This window comes from Tamandua tetradactyla, chromosome 13, assembly GCF_023851605.1.
Source record: "Tamandua tetradactyla isolate mTamTet1 chromosome 13, mTamTet1.pri, whole genome shotgun sequence".
NCBI classification, from domain to species: domain Eukaryota; kingdom Metazoa; phylum Chordata; class Mammalia; order Pilosa; family Myrmecophagidae; genus Tamandua; species Tamandua tetradactyla.
The window spans coordinates 62,379,699-62,393,864 of NC_135339.1; the positions used below are offsets into that span (position 1 = coordinate 62,379,699).

At 50.7% G+C, this 14,166-nt stretch overlaps 1 protein-coding gene and 1 long non-coding RNA gene across 5 annotated transcripts in view; one reads left to right on the forward strand and one right to left on the reverse strand.

The window, feature by feature from the left end:
• PAX2 (paired box 2) overlaps positions 1-12,001 on the forward strand; it is a 76,765-nt gene extending 64,764 nt beyond the window's left edge. For 2 of the 4 annotated variants that reach the window (XM_077125748.1, XM_077125747.1), the window contains 3 exons: positions 8,959-9,060; positions 11,318-11,404; positions 11,880-12,001. In XM_077125748.1, the coding sequence (XP_076981863.1) occupies positions 8,959-9,060; positions 11,318-11,404; positions 11,880-12,001 (311 nt within the window). Of the gene's footprint in view, positions 1-8,958; positions 9,061-11,317; positions 11,405-11,860 lie in introns of all 4 variants that reach the window. The other 2 variants (XM_077125749.1, XM_077125746.1) reach the window with 1 other exon arrangement.
• LOC143654158 (uncharacterized) lies at positions 4,500-12,223 on the reverse strand. The gene is made up of 3 exons (XR_013161692.1): positions 12,103-12,223; positions 6,442-6,535; positions 4,500-5,518 (listed from the first exon to the last, which is right to left on the reverse strand). It is a non-coding gene; the product is annotated as an uncharacterized LOC143654158 (long non-coding RNA).
• Between the last annotated feature and the right edge of the window lie 1,943 nt (positions 12,224-14,166).

Below are 14,166 nucleotides of genomic sequence, written 5' to 3' on the forward strand. Positions count from 1 at the left end.
ACTGTTTTAGGGTCAGGAGCCATGGACAGCCTGAGGCAGTTCTAGTAGCAGAGCCTGGCCCCTGATTATCCAAGTCCCCGGACTGCTAGGTCTCAGTACGGAATCTTATCTTTCCGTGGAAAATTGTCTGAACATTGGAAAAGGTAGGAACAAGGACAATGCTTTCCTCGCTAGTGTAAACAAGCCCTGTTAGCTGCCCCCCACCTCCACCGAGAGGGAGGGAAAGTGGTTTTATTCAAGAACTTGGGAGAAGCATCTCTTAATGAGAAGAGCCTGCTGCTCTCTAACCAAGATCCAGCAGGACATGGGGAAGCTGCCCAAGAGGAAGGTCCCCACAGCAGGGAGAGGGAGCAGAAGATACTGGTCTGCAGGTGATGCTGGTCTTCTGGAAGCTGGCCAGGCTGAGCAGAGGTGGGAGAGGCCAATGAGCCAAAGGTCAAAGCTGAGAAGTAAAGGCTGACCCCAGAGTCCTGGAGGCTGGTGAGACCAGTGTGGGCTTAGCTTCTGAGAAAAGACTGTGGAACTCTCAGAAGCTCTGATTCCCCACCTGGGGTGGTCAGTCAGCAAGGTAGCCTTTTAGCTGTTAGAGGTGTAGACTCTGGGAAACCTAGGGTCTCCCCCCTCCATTCAGAGAATCCTGAGGACCTTCAGGAACTGCCTCTTCCTGTAGTTAACAGCCCCCTTCCAATGCAACTACATTTCCCTCCATAAAACAAACAGCTTAGACCTTGCTCCCCCCCCCCCCCCCCCCCCCCCGCCACGCATTCCCCCAATCCTCCTGGAGAGGAGAGGGCAATAAAGGCCGAGAAATGTTTCTGAAAGAGGCTGGGAGTCTCCTAGTTCTGTCTGTTGGCTCAAAGCCTCTGATTAGCCAGAGGAATTTAGGGTGCAGACACTAGAGTTCCTCTCCAGCCCTGAAAGGAGAGAGCTGGGGCAACTTCAGAGATCCCATCCATTACTGTGGAGGCAAATTGGAGCCAGGGGCTCCACAGCACCCTAGGGCCCTAGACCCTTCATTTGGATCAAGAAGGCCCAAAGAAAAGAGGCTAGCCTCCTCTCAACATCCCTGAGGACCTCCAGTCCCCAGACCTCAGCTCTGATTTAATTATGGGGGCATTTCCATAGCAATGAGACATTGACAAATAATGCGGGCGCCCTGGGTCTGCAGCCTGGGGAGTCAATGGATCAGGGCTCTTTCTCTTCCTCTTTTATCTAGTCCACCTCTAGAGAAAAAGAATATTGAGAAGAATAGGCACTAATCCCGAGGGCTTAGAGAGCAGGGCTAAAACGGAGCAGAATAAAAGTGGTAGCACCCCAACCTCCAGTCCCAGCCCCAAGTCCTTGTCCAGACTCATCAGCCATCCCAGCAGTGACGGGCTACCTTCCTTACGAGAGTGCCCTGGAGATTATCGGGTGGCTGATAATGGAGCTGCAGGAGCAAGGAGAGTGGTGGGGAGGATGAGGAAGGTTTGAGGGTTTTCAGGCATACACTTCTGTGCTTATCCAAGCTGAGCTCAGGTTTGGCCAGTTACTTCGGTCCGGGGCCTCCTTTCTTCTAACCTCTTCCCTTCAACTCTTGCCTCCATCAAGGAAACCCCAAGACTGAGCCCTGCCAGAGGGACAACGCCTGGTTCCTCCATAGCATGTTCTCACTAATTCAATCAGTAGGGAGAGAGGCCAGTCTGGATTTGAAGCAAAAATATTTTCAAGAAATCAATGATCTTTATTTTGAGTGCATATAGGAGCCAATTCAGGCTCACAAAGCATTGCCTAGTAGGGAACACTGGGGAACTGCTTTCAGGATTAGCTAGGTTATAGGTAGCCTTTCAGCTGTGCGGATAGTGTTTGTGATGTCTGGGGACCCCAAGAGGGGGTTCTTCAAAAGGGGGACTCCCCAAGCACTACACCTATTTACTTTATTATTTAGCACTTTCTAAGAAGAAAAGGTTGTCTAAGTAAAAGTTGTGTCAGTCAACTCAACCTTTTCTGAATGACCAGAAATCCTAAAAAGAGGGGTCCTAAGTATGTACTGGGACCAAGTGTTCAGAAATGACTCAATGGCCTCAAAGCTGCCTAGGCAAGACCTGAAAAGCCTCCTTCCCCCAGAGAACCAGCCCTCCCCAAGGTGACAGGAAGAGGTGATCAGGACCCACCACCACCACCACCCATTAGCTGTACCCTCAGGGCAAACAAGCCAGCACTTTTTCTTGTCTTTTAACCCTGAGCTTTGAGAGGCAGGCTCTGCCACTATTGTCACTTGAGAGGGCTTTGCACGCCTTCAGCCTGGAATCCTCCCCAGTGGTGGCTGGGCTGGCCGGCAGGGAGGGAGGAAATCCTGCAGCAGGCTTGGAGAGCGGTCTAAGGCTCCAGCAGCTTAAGTGGCCGTTTTCCTTGGGATTAGGGTTTCACTTACACAGAGCGCCTGAGAAACGCTGCACTTTCGGAAGGATTAGAGCTGACAATTCAGTGCTCTCAGGGAACAAAATAAAGCCAGAGAGGAACTGAGAGACCTGCAGTATCAGGAGACTGTGCAAACAGGCTTAACCTTGCCCACCCAGCTCGAGGGTCTCTTGCTGAGCCCATCATCCAGCCTGCACAGCGTGCACACCTGACTGACTCAGCGCTTCATTGGAGACTTGCCAGTGGAGCCACAGAAGGCAGCATGGGGAAGTGAAAAGAGAGGGCTGGCGATGTTCCCTCTTTCTGAGACTCAGTTTCCTCCTCTGGGGCACTGGACTAGTAGATAGCCAAGTTCCCTTTGAACTCATTGAAAATGCGATTCTCCCCAACAGTCCCTAGCCTCATCCCAAGACCCTGAGCCTGCAGCTCCTTCCATAGTCTAGCAGAGTAGAAGGAAACAGTCCCCCAAGAGGTCCTGAGCCAGCTGGCTATACAGTCCAGTGCTTAGAAGGGGCAGGGGTGAGGTCAGTGTGATTGGTCGTGTCCAACTGGTTGGCCATCAAGGTGCAAAGCTCACCAAGCACACGCAGGTGTGGGCAGCATCCCTGCCCAGGACACATCAGGATTTAAATAAGTGGGAAGTAAGACAGGCTATGGACAGCAGGCACCCTGAGCTGCGGGCACAGCCCCCCCTGCTGGAACCAGAGCAGGCGAGCTTCAGGTTGAGCTATGGGGCCAAGACAGTGCCCCAGGCTCAGGGTCCTCGCACAGACACCTCTGCCCCAGAGGAAAACTTTTGGAAGGATTTGGAAACCTGGGAAATAAGAATGAAAAAAAGAAATATGTAGAAAATGCCTTCCCTCTCCTTTTAAAGCATCTACAGATTGAAAGTTTGTTATTTAGTGTATTATGTATAACTTGGATTGGCTATAAAGCAATCATAATTGGTACAGTAAATGTAAATGTGTAATATATTTAGGTAGTTATTAAAAAATTAGTAACTGAGTATTCTTGTATTATAAATTTCTGTCTCAAGTGGAGGCACAGACTGCCAACCTTGAAGGAATCTAATGTCTTCATTTTCAGTGCCTTATGAGAAGCAGGCAAAACTTGAGGATAGGGTAGTAAAACAAGAGTTATGTTTTCTGGCCTTAGGGTCCTCCACAATGTCAAGTAGATGGCAAAAGTGCTCATTTTCAGAGAAAGATGCTGAGGGAAAGCATCTCTAAACTCATTGAATATAACTTTTGCCATATAAATCTATGTCTAATAAGTCTCATTGTCTGAGCCATCACTATCAGCAATTCCTGCTTCTTTGGGGGCTTCCTTTTCCATTATTTCCTTGGTCTTCTGAATGCTGTTATGTTTTCCTTGACTTGAGATAAGCCTCCCTATTCCTTTCCATGTTATTATTGTTGTTCTTTGTATGGTCTTGTTTATTTGTATGATCCAAGCAGTTATAAACAAATCAATGTCTTATACCGAAGAACAGAGGTTCTTTTTTTATACAAACAATGCTCATTAATCTCTTTTACTTACAAACATTTAGAGTCTGATAAAAGCCATATACTTCTTCCTCTGAAAGATGCACATATATAATATTCATAACATTTTACGGATAATTTTATATGGACCCCTTGTCATGCATCTGTGATGTCCTAACGAACCAGCAAACCCTGTATTTAAAACCCATGCTATAGAAAGTGGAAGAATCTGAAGCCGGCAAGAAACAAGAAACAACAAGGTGTTCTGTAATTGGAAAGATTAGCTTAGCATGATCCCAGTTACTTTCCTGAACCAAATACTTATCTATTTTCTATGTGCACAATATTTGAGAATCTCATTCTAGAATCAACTGCCAAGAGTGCTGCTTGTTCTAGACTCTAGGTTCTGTCATATACCAGCTGTGAAATGCTGGATGTAATATCTAGTCTTAATTTCCTCATCTAAAAGATGGGTACTAAAAACAGAACTCATCATAGAGTTGATGTATGATTAAATGTGACAATGGATACAAAATATTTAGAACAGTGCCTGGCACATAGTAGATCCTCAGTGACTGCTGGCTGGCTATTGCAAGTGCATTTAGAAAAACAGTTCTTAAACCTGACAGTTAAAGTAGTATGAATTATCTGATGACTGAAAATTACCAATTTCTTAATAAAGTCTTTCGCTTTGCTTTTCTCTGTACTTGTAAGAGGAACTGCACTTAGATTCTCCAAAACAGTTTATTTGATCTGGCCCATTTGGTAAGGAATGTCTGACAAAAGTGCACTGTCTCTGAATCAGATGTAGTGATTGCTGCAGAAATTGGCTTTCGAATCTTCGGGGATTTCTGCAGTTGAACTGCGAAGACATCCTCATCAAGTACAGTCTTCCAACACTTCTGGGTATTTTAAGATTCTCAACTACTACTGTTTCTTGAAGAGCCTCTTTGTTTTTAGAAAAACTCTCAAAGGAGATTAATACTCCACCCCATGGAGTTTTATTACGGAGTTTCAGTGTCCATATTTTACTCTTTGTGTCCTTTTTCTCCTGCCTTATCTTAATGACAGCAGTGATAATATGAGATTTTGCTTGTTGGGTGACTTCTTTTCATTTCTTTTGGATCTTCTGGGGAGTGTCTAGCTTTATATTATCATTAAAACAAGTTTGGCTTTATCATTTACTAGCTATGTAGTCTCAGAAAAGCCATTACACCTGGCTGTGTCTACATTTTCTTACTTTTAAAACAAAGGAAGTTGTCTCATGATTGCGAATGCTCGTCCTTCTATAAAACTTTGTAACTTTAGGAACCAAGGATCCAATATGAAATACCCATCTTCTTCTCAAAATATGTGAGCAAAGACAATAGTTTAGTGCTTCCTGTCTTCTGTTAGATGGCACACATTTTATAACTGATGTATTCTGCGGTATAGCTGTTTTCACTTGTTTCCTTGCTTTTGCTTGTTGTTTTAACAAAGTGGCTGTGCTATCTTACAGTTTTAGGGTCCATCTCCGTTCCCGTTTGTCCATCCATCTGTAGCCCTGCACGGCCCAGCACTTTGTCGATTTTTCCTTGCACAGAGTCCATTACCCATTCATATTCTGCCTCTAAAAGAAGCTTGCTCAAAGAATGCTGCTGGGCAAATGGTACGATGGTCTTAGTAATTTGAAAACTTCCTGCAGTATGTGTTTTCCATTATTGACAATGGTGTTCCAGAAGAATATATGGCTCTGGCAAGAGTTTGGTCAATTTTTCCTGCTATTTAGGTGTCACCTGTGTACTAATGAAGCCATTGAGAGTGCTTTGTATGCGGTGGCTTGCACCTTTGTTGGCTCAGGGGTCCTGACCAGGCACCTCTTTGTGGTGATGCTGATTATACGGAAACTACAGCATGCTAGGAGCCTTACAGAAAATATTAGGAAGCTTGTTTTTTCCTTATCATGGACCTCTTTCTCCATATTTTAAAAATGCTTGCATGACACTTTACAAATTCAGTTTTTAAAACAGAATTTCAAAATGTACCTTTCAACCAACAGCTCTGTGGGTGACTTGCAGTGTGCAAAAGTTTCTAAAATTGTACTTAGCATTTTCCAAGCAGAAAGCCAGTGGAAACAAACATTGTAATAGGTATGACTCCAAGTTAGCTGGAAAAACCTTTCCCTTAATACTCTCTCCTGAAGCTAGGTAAGGGACTTTGTCACTAAAAGTTAAATTACAAGGAATCCATGTGTGAGAGATTGTGGAAACTATGCAACTAAAAATCAGAATTCAGATGCTTTTAAATTCCCATTTATTAAGAAAGAAGCATACCACTTTTTCTGGTTTCTTTGTAGATATTAAGATCACAGGGCCAGGAGGAATTGAGCTTCTACATCTTTCTTCACTCTCTTCAGTCCTGGGCCTTTTTTGACCAATAAATGCCTTACTATTAAACTGTCTAGGAATTCATAGATATTGCTGTCATTAACCATTTCAGGTCTACTCTACTGAGAGACGATCAAGAAGAGTATATCTTTTATTGACACTAGAATTCAATTAAAAAAAAAAAAACTCACCCCAAAGCAAACACAGATTCTTTCTTCTCTTTGGGAGTTGGAAGTGATCTCTTATCTGACAGTTGCACTGTGTTGTTTGTTCTAGTTTTAGGAACTGTAATACATTGGGTAAATATAGAGGAAAATCATTCTATTGCATAGTAAAGTCAAGTCACGATATGAATCCCTCACTGCAAATCTTCTGTCATTTTATAAGAATTAATAATCCATGGCTTAAACAGTTTTTAGAAAAAAAGCAAATTAAAATATTTATATTTTATCCCAGTTTTTACCTTTTTAGAAGAGATCAACACGTATGAAATAATTAGAAAACAATTATGAGCTAACTCATTTGGAATTGGCTGTAAGTACAATAGGGTGACAGAGAATTAATTAATCACTGATTATTCATTGAACATCAACTGTGTTCTGAACTATGCAAGACAGAGCAGAGACAGGGCTCTGTCCTCAGGTTGCTTATAATGTGCTTGAGGAAGCAAGCCATGACATGAAACAGCAGGGCTGGTGCACTATGAATATAATATAATGGGGCACAGATGCTACAGAAGTTTATGAGAGAAACTTCCCTGATGGGTAGAACGGGTGGGCTTGGGGGCCTGAGCTAAAAGAAGAAAACTGTGAGTAAGGGAAAAAGAAAACAGCAGGTGCAAAAGTACAGAGGGAACCAGTAAAAACAACTAAAGTAGGGAGAGTTGGGTGGGGAGAATGCCTGGAAGACTTTGAAAGCCTGGCAGAGTTTAAATTCAAACTGCAGGCTACAGAATCGATGATAGTGGGATGAAAACAATGTTACTCGAGAACTGGCAAAGCAGCCACATTCTGGATAGACTAGATAGGCAAGAATCAGAAGGCAGAGAATACAAATCATAATAGTCAACAACGGTTGTGGCTATGGAGCTGGTGGAGATGGGACAGATAGAACAGACATTGCGAAGGGGAACTGACAACACTTGGTGACTGATTTCATGTTAGAGGCAAGGAGAAAGGCTATGTCAAGGACTCCACAGTTTTTGTTCTGATGGTCTACAAGAGGGTCAGGAGAACTGATGGGGGTGGGATGAATCAACTTTTATTCTTACTTGATTTGCGGGGACAATGGGACAGCTGGTAAAAAGATTCAGCAAGCAGCTGGAAAAGCGAAAGCCTGAGCTGTGGCTCCCAATACTTAGGGAAGGATGAATCACTCTGATGGGTTAAGGTAGGAGTGAGGAAACTCATACATCTCAGGAAAGTAGGTGGTGAGGTCATTTTCAAGGGGAGAATGGCAAGGGGAGAGGGGGTGCTTTGGAATAGCCATTGGGAGGATGAAGACAAGGGGCCAGTTGAACAGAAAATGAACTGGGCCAGATATGCATAGTTTTGTGACTTCCTCTAGCCATTCTTTGCCTTCCTGGGGACTGAACTATGGGGGGGGGAGGGCAGCCCAGGGTTGTACACAGAAGCACTAGAGTGTTAGAGTGGCACTGGCTGGAGAGGAAGCTAAGGGGAACCTGGAGAGGATAAATGGACCCAGGAGAGGCAGGAGAGGACAAAAAATTAGTCTCTAGGATGTGGAAGTGTGAGAGGGGAGAAGGCACATCATTGTCATTAGAATTTGGAGCCTGCTAAATTGCAAAAGGAGGTGGTGACTTTCATAGCTGAGGAAGGCGCAGGCAAAGAAGGTAGGCCAGTCAGGTGCAGCTGTATTCCAGAATTGTCTATGGATTATGAGTGTCTCTGGTCAGCATCCCTGATACTGACTCACTTTGCTTCCACTCCAGGACACTGCTAAGGGAAGCCCTGCCACCCACCCTCCAGGTTTTAGCTAAAAGAGGCCTCCAGAGACAGTAGCCCAGCAGCTGGTGGGGAGACTTGGAACTTGATCTGATCCACTTGCACTGTTGGCTCAAAGCTCCTGATTAGCTTCAGGGATAGTTTGCTATCATTTAAATGCCATAAACACCAACAGCAAAATAGCACACTGGTTGGCCCCCTGCTCTCCACCCCTGCCAGGCCCAGCACCTGCAGCTCCACTTGGAGAGGACAAGGAATACCCATCAGCCCCTGCAGGGTTGGTGGTGGGGTGTTCTCAAAGCCTGAAGAAAAGATGGGATGTTAGGGAGGGGTGAGGTAAGCAAAATGATAATGGTCCATTTGGCTACTGGAGAGACCACAGCCGACTGTCTTGCTGGGAAGGAGGAATAAAACCAGGTCGTCTCTCTCCCATCTCCATCTGGGTTTGGGATGTAAAGAAATACAGGCAAAGGCAGACACATACAAAAATGTACACAAAGAGACACAAAAAGCTACACAGCACAGAGGTGCATACAACCAGCTGACCACAGGGACAGGCATTTAGGTAACAAGCTTAGACACATGCAAAGGCACATCTGGACCTGCTGGTTCAGATGCAGGGCTGCACATGCACCCCACATGTCTGCATACCGCCAAGTTTCCTTTCCATGGAGTAGCCCTGGTGTGAGCAGAGGCAGGCCCCTTGCTTCCAGGCCTCATCCCTTCCCCTTTGTGTTTTTCCAGGTCGTGACATGGCGAGCACCACTCTGCCTGGTTACCCCCCTCACGTGCCCCCCACTGGCCAGGGAAGCTATCCCACCTCCACCCTGGCAGGAATGGTGCCTGGTAGGTGACAATGCTGCAGCTGCCTAATCTAGGTGGGGGTAACTAAATCGTGAATGAGCTGCTGAGTGGTCTGTAGTCTGAGGCTGGGGGTGGGGGGACAGCAAACATCCCCTCTCCCCTAGCCACTGCTATTCTGTCCCTTTCTCCCTAAAGGCTGTAGTTGGTCCCTCATACACCCTCATGAGCAATTAGGGAGGGAGCCTATGGAAGTGCACACCTTTATGTGTATTTTCCCCCCACTGTATGTAATGGCCCCTCCACAGTGACCACCCACCCAAGCCTGTGCCCCGGGTCCACTCAGCCTCAGCTCTGTCCTCAGTGCCCCAGGCCACCCTAGCCAGCTGACACTGCTTGGAAGAGCCTGTCCTGGTTTCCATGGAAACTTGGAGCCAGGAACCATTTCCAAGGGCATGTCAGTCACTCAGATAAAGAGACCCTGGACCACACCAACCTACAAGGGAAGACCTGTGTTGAAAAATGACTGTACCCTGGAGAGAGGAAGGAAAGAGGAACAGAGGATAGATAGGCTATGGCAGGAGCCAGAGAGACTGGGGCTTCCGAGAGACAAGCTATGGCACCCACACCTCCTCTGAGGGACCCTGGTCCTCACTGCCCTTCTGGGCTCCAGCCCATGAGGAGATGGAGATGCCTTGTGGAGCAGAGAGGCAGAGGTGGTATTTAAGGTCTGGTGGCTGCAGCTGGAGCTTCTGCTAGCTCTGACCCCTCATCCTGGATTGAGAGCTGAGCTTGAAGCTAAAAAGAGTTGAAGCTCTTATTTGCATAGACACCAAAAAAACTCTTGTCTTAAAGAGAGTGAGATTTGCTGGGCCTGTGACCCACTCCCTTTAGCCATGCTCCAAGTACCCTTTCCCTGAAGCTCAACTCTCCTGGGGGGAGAGAGGAAAGGACACTAGAGACATAGCCAAGGTTGACTGGCCCCCTCCCTGACCCATTCATCCAGGGTCAGCCCCGGGGTAAGCAAAGCTTAGGTGCAGGGTGTGGGGTATGACAAAGAGCGAGTTTGGGTGTGGTGTGGTAGAAGAGGGACTGAATCAGAAGAACTGGGCAAGGAGAGCTGGGAGGTTTGGGTGAGGAGATTCCTGTCCAGATTTGGAGGAAGGGGAGTAGAAGTGGAGGGGAGGGGGAGGGTAGAAGCAGGGAGATTCTTCCAGGAAGGTCCCAGCAGTGAGTGCCCAGAGCAAGCAGAGGCTGGAGAACGTCTTGGAGAAATGGGGGTGAGGGAAATGTGGGGAGGTGGGGGTGGGGAGTCTGCAGGGAGGTGGGTCTGAGGGGAGCCGCAGAGAGCTCATGGTGGCAAGGGGGGAGTCGTTAAACAGAATCTAGTGCTGATGAGGAAATTACACTTGTTTCATTAGCGATGGGGAAGGAGATAGCTCAGTTCCTCTTGGTCACAGTTGAGCTCAGAAGCTCATTATCCTGCTGCACGCATGCTTTCCCTCCTCGTCAATAAACAGGCTTTCCAGTGGCTGCATCCCCCACCCCCACCTCAGCTCCCTCTCAGAGAGGGGCCCCTTCTCCTCTACTTAACCCGCGGTTAGGGATCACTGTAAACAGTCTGGGGTCATCACACAGGAGAAAGGGCGAGGGGGAAACCCGGAGGTCTGGCCTTTCTCCCGCGGTGGGAGGGAGGCGGCTTACGACGTCTCCCAGCCCACGGGGCGCTGCGCTCACCGCTCGCGGATCCGCGGGCAGTCCGCCGGCTTCCCGCCGCCTCCTTCCCCTGCCGCGTGGCCCACGTATCCGGCCTCTCGAGGAAAAGGCGGGAGGGAGGTGTTTCCCAACAGAGCTCCCACCCCCTGCCTTGGCACTAAGCTGAGATGCCACTTTGAGGACTTCCTAGGACAAAGTGGCCCGAGGGCTTTTCTTCGCTATCGTCCCCCGCTTCTGTCCCGTCGGGCAGTGGCTCCTAGCCGGAGTTTCTAGGCTAAACAGGCTCTTGCCCCCCACTCGGCGGGGTGAGCGCGCCCCGCCTCGGAACGAACCCTCCCTGGGAGTCCCCGAGCGCCTTCGCGGGGAAGCAGCGGGCGCATCCTGGCGCTCGGACGGCCCAGACCCGCAGGTCGACGTCACGCGGGTATGCGAGGCGCCTGGGGGCTTCTGGCTTCCTTCAGGGTCTCCCGCCTCCGCCCAGCCCGCACGTCCGCAGCACCTGCGCCTTAGGCCGGGGGAGGTCGCTCGCCGGCTCGTCCTGTGGGTCCCGGCTTGCGTGTCTGATCCCCACCCCTGTCCCCTGCAGGGAGCGAATTCTCCGGCAACCCGTACAGCCACCCCCAGTACACGGCCTACAACGAGGCTTGGAGATTCAGCAACCCCGCCTTACTAAGTGAGTACGCCACCTGGCTGGCCGGCGGCCCAGCGATTCGCCCGCGCGCTCTGCCCTGCGGCTTCCGGATGCGGGTCCGCCGTGCCACGATCCGACCTCCCGGGAGCCGGCGGGGCAGGCTCGGTAGTGCAGCACTGAGGCCCCGGGATCCCACGAGGACGCCCGCGCCTCCTGCCCCCTCCTCCCCCTCCGGGCCGCTGGAAAGCCCTGTGTCTTCCTCGCCCTCGGCCCCCCTGGGGTGTCCGTGACTGGGCGACGGAGCGCACGGCGCAGGTTCCTCCCCAGCCGGGTGGACGCAGCTATCCTTGGGGACAAACCCGCTCCGCAGCCAAGGTCTCCCCGCCCAGATCCCGCTAGACCCCAGCCCGGGGAGGTCTTTTCGTTGCTTTTCTTTCCTTTTTTGTTCTCCTGTTTGTCCTCTCACCCAGCCCATTCTTCTCCTGTGTTAACTTCCAGGTTCCCCTTATTATTATAGTGCCGCCCCCCGGGGCTCCGCCCCTGCCGCTGCTGCCGCTGCCTATGACCGCCACTAGTTACCGCGGGGACCACATCAAGCTTCAGGCCGACAGCTTCGGCCTCCACATCGTCCCCGTCTGACCACCCACCCCGGAGGGAGGGAGGACCGACGCGACGCGATGCCTCCCGGCCACCGCCCCAGCCCCACCCCCATCCAAGGACCCCGCAGCCCTTCACGTCACCCCGTCGAAAGCCGGACAGGACGACAGAACGCGCAGAGCCGCCGGCGGGACCCTCAGGCTCAGGCCCGCAGGCCCCACCCCCATCTGCCGCCCCTCCCCGCCTGCCGGGACTGCGCGGCGCTGCGAGGGGGGCCCCGGTCTCTCTCGAGTCGACCCCAGAGCGGGCCCACCGCTGCGCGCACCGAACACGTTTCTGTGACACACAATCAGCGCGGCTTGCAGCGCGGCCCAGCCCGGGCGGAGCCCGGCTCGGACGCTCGGGCGCCGGGAGGCTTCGCTGCAGGGACTGGGCAAAGAAAAGTAAGGACAAAACGACTTTCTGCAGAAGGAAGAACAGCCCCCTGCCGAACCCTCGGGAAAAAAGTCCTCTCCCCGTGAGCCGACCAGACTGTCTTGGCCTTCAGGGTGTGCCTGCCCTGGAAGGTGGAATGAGGGCGTAGGGGTCGGGCTCTAGGGAAGGGGCCTGGGGACGTCAGGTTTTTCCAAGGTTGGGAAGCAAGGAACGCAGGCCCCAGCAGCCCGCACGGACCGAGCCCGACTCTTGACTCTTCCCACTTCGCCTGGCCTGCCTAGTTCCCCTGGGCGCGGGTCCCTCCTGCAAGGGGGATCCGATTCTCAGCCCCGCCTTGCCCCTACCTCAGCGTCTCTTTAATCTGCTGGCCTCTCAGCTTCCCCTCCGGCCCGTGCATTTCCCACCCCTCGACGACCTGCATTCCTCCTTCCTAACCCGCCGCCTCACTGGAGGCGGTACGGGGCCAGCCGCGGGGCCAGTCCGTAGGCCGTGAGCACGGGTCTTCCGAGCAGTTACTTGATGCCCGCCCCACCCCCACGGACTCTCAGTCTGCGGGTGGTAGGAGCCACTTCTGAACTGCCGCGGGGTGGAAGTGGGAAGGGAGGGGCGCCCACCCCCACTACCAGCCTCCTCCTCCAGCAGGAACTGAACAGAACCGCAAAAAGTCTGTTTATTTAATATGATGGTCTTTGCAAAAAGGAAAAAAACAAACAAACGAAAACCCAACCGGCTGCTGCTTTGTAGAAAGACGGTGTGTGTCGCGTGAAGGCGAACCCTCGTGTATATAGCCCCGCCCCCGCCCCGCCCCGCCCCGCCCGGTAGAGTCCCTGCCGCCCTGCCTGTAGATTCGCCCCGCTGTCTGTGCTGTGAGAGTCGCCGCTCGCTGGGGGGGGGAGGGGGGGACATAGCTACACGCCCACTAAAGCACAGCACGTCCTGGGGGAGGGGGGCATTTTTTATGTTACAAAAAAAAAATTACGAAAGAAAAGAATTCTCTATGCAAAATAACGAACATGGTCCTGTGGACTCCTCTCGCCTCTGCTTTGTTGGCTATTTCTCTGGAATTCCGTGTTTTCGCTCTCTCCTCTGCATCTCTCTTCTCCCTGCATCTCCCCTTTCTTCATCTCTCCTATGCATCTCTCCCCCCTCCATCTCCGTGTTTCTCCGTCCGTCTCTCTTGTCTCTCTGTCTCTGTCCCTCCCTTGGCTCGCTTTCCCGGCCCTGCCCCGGCCGCCCTGCCCTGGCAGACTAGATAGAGGTGGCGGCCCCCGCCCCCGGGCTCGCCCCCTTCGCGGCCGGGCGGGGACGCTCTGGGCGGCCGGCGGCCGGGACGCCCCGCCCCGTAGTTGCTCTCTCGGTAGCGGCGATGCGCCTTGCATGTCTCCTCACCCGTGGATCGTGACGACTCGAAATAACAGAAACAAAGTCAATAAAAGTGAAAATAAATAAATAAATAAATAAATAAATAAAAATCCTTGAACAAATCCGAAAAGGCTTGGAGTCCTCGCCCAGATCTCTCTCCCCTTCGAGCCTTTTTATTTGAAAAGAATCGAGAGTAGTTTAAGGGAACTGCCCGCGCCCAGCGCGGGTCCCGGGGCCAGAACAGGGCTGAACCCTAGAAAGGTCCCCCGTCGGTTCCGGTCTCCTCGACCACTTTCAGCGTGTTAGTTCGTTTTGATTCTTCTTCTTTCTTTCCTTCTTTCTTTTTCTTTCCTCCCTTCCTTCTTTCTTTTTTGTGCACACGAGAAATAAATGATAACTAATAATAATAA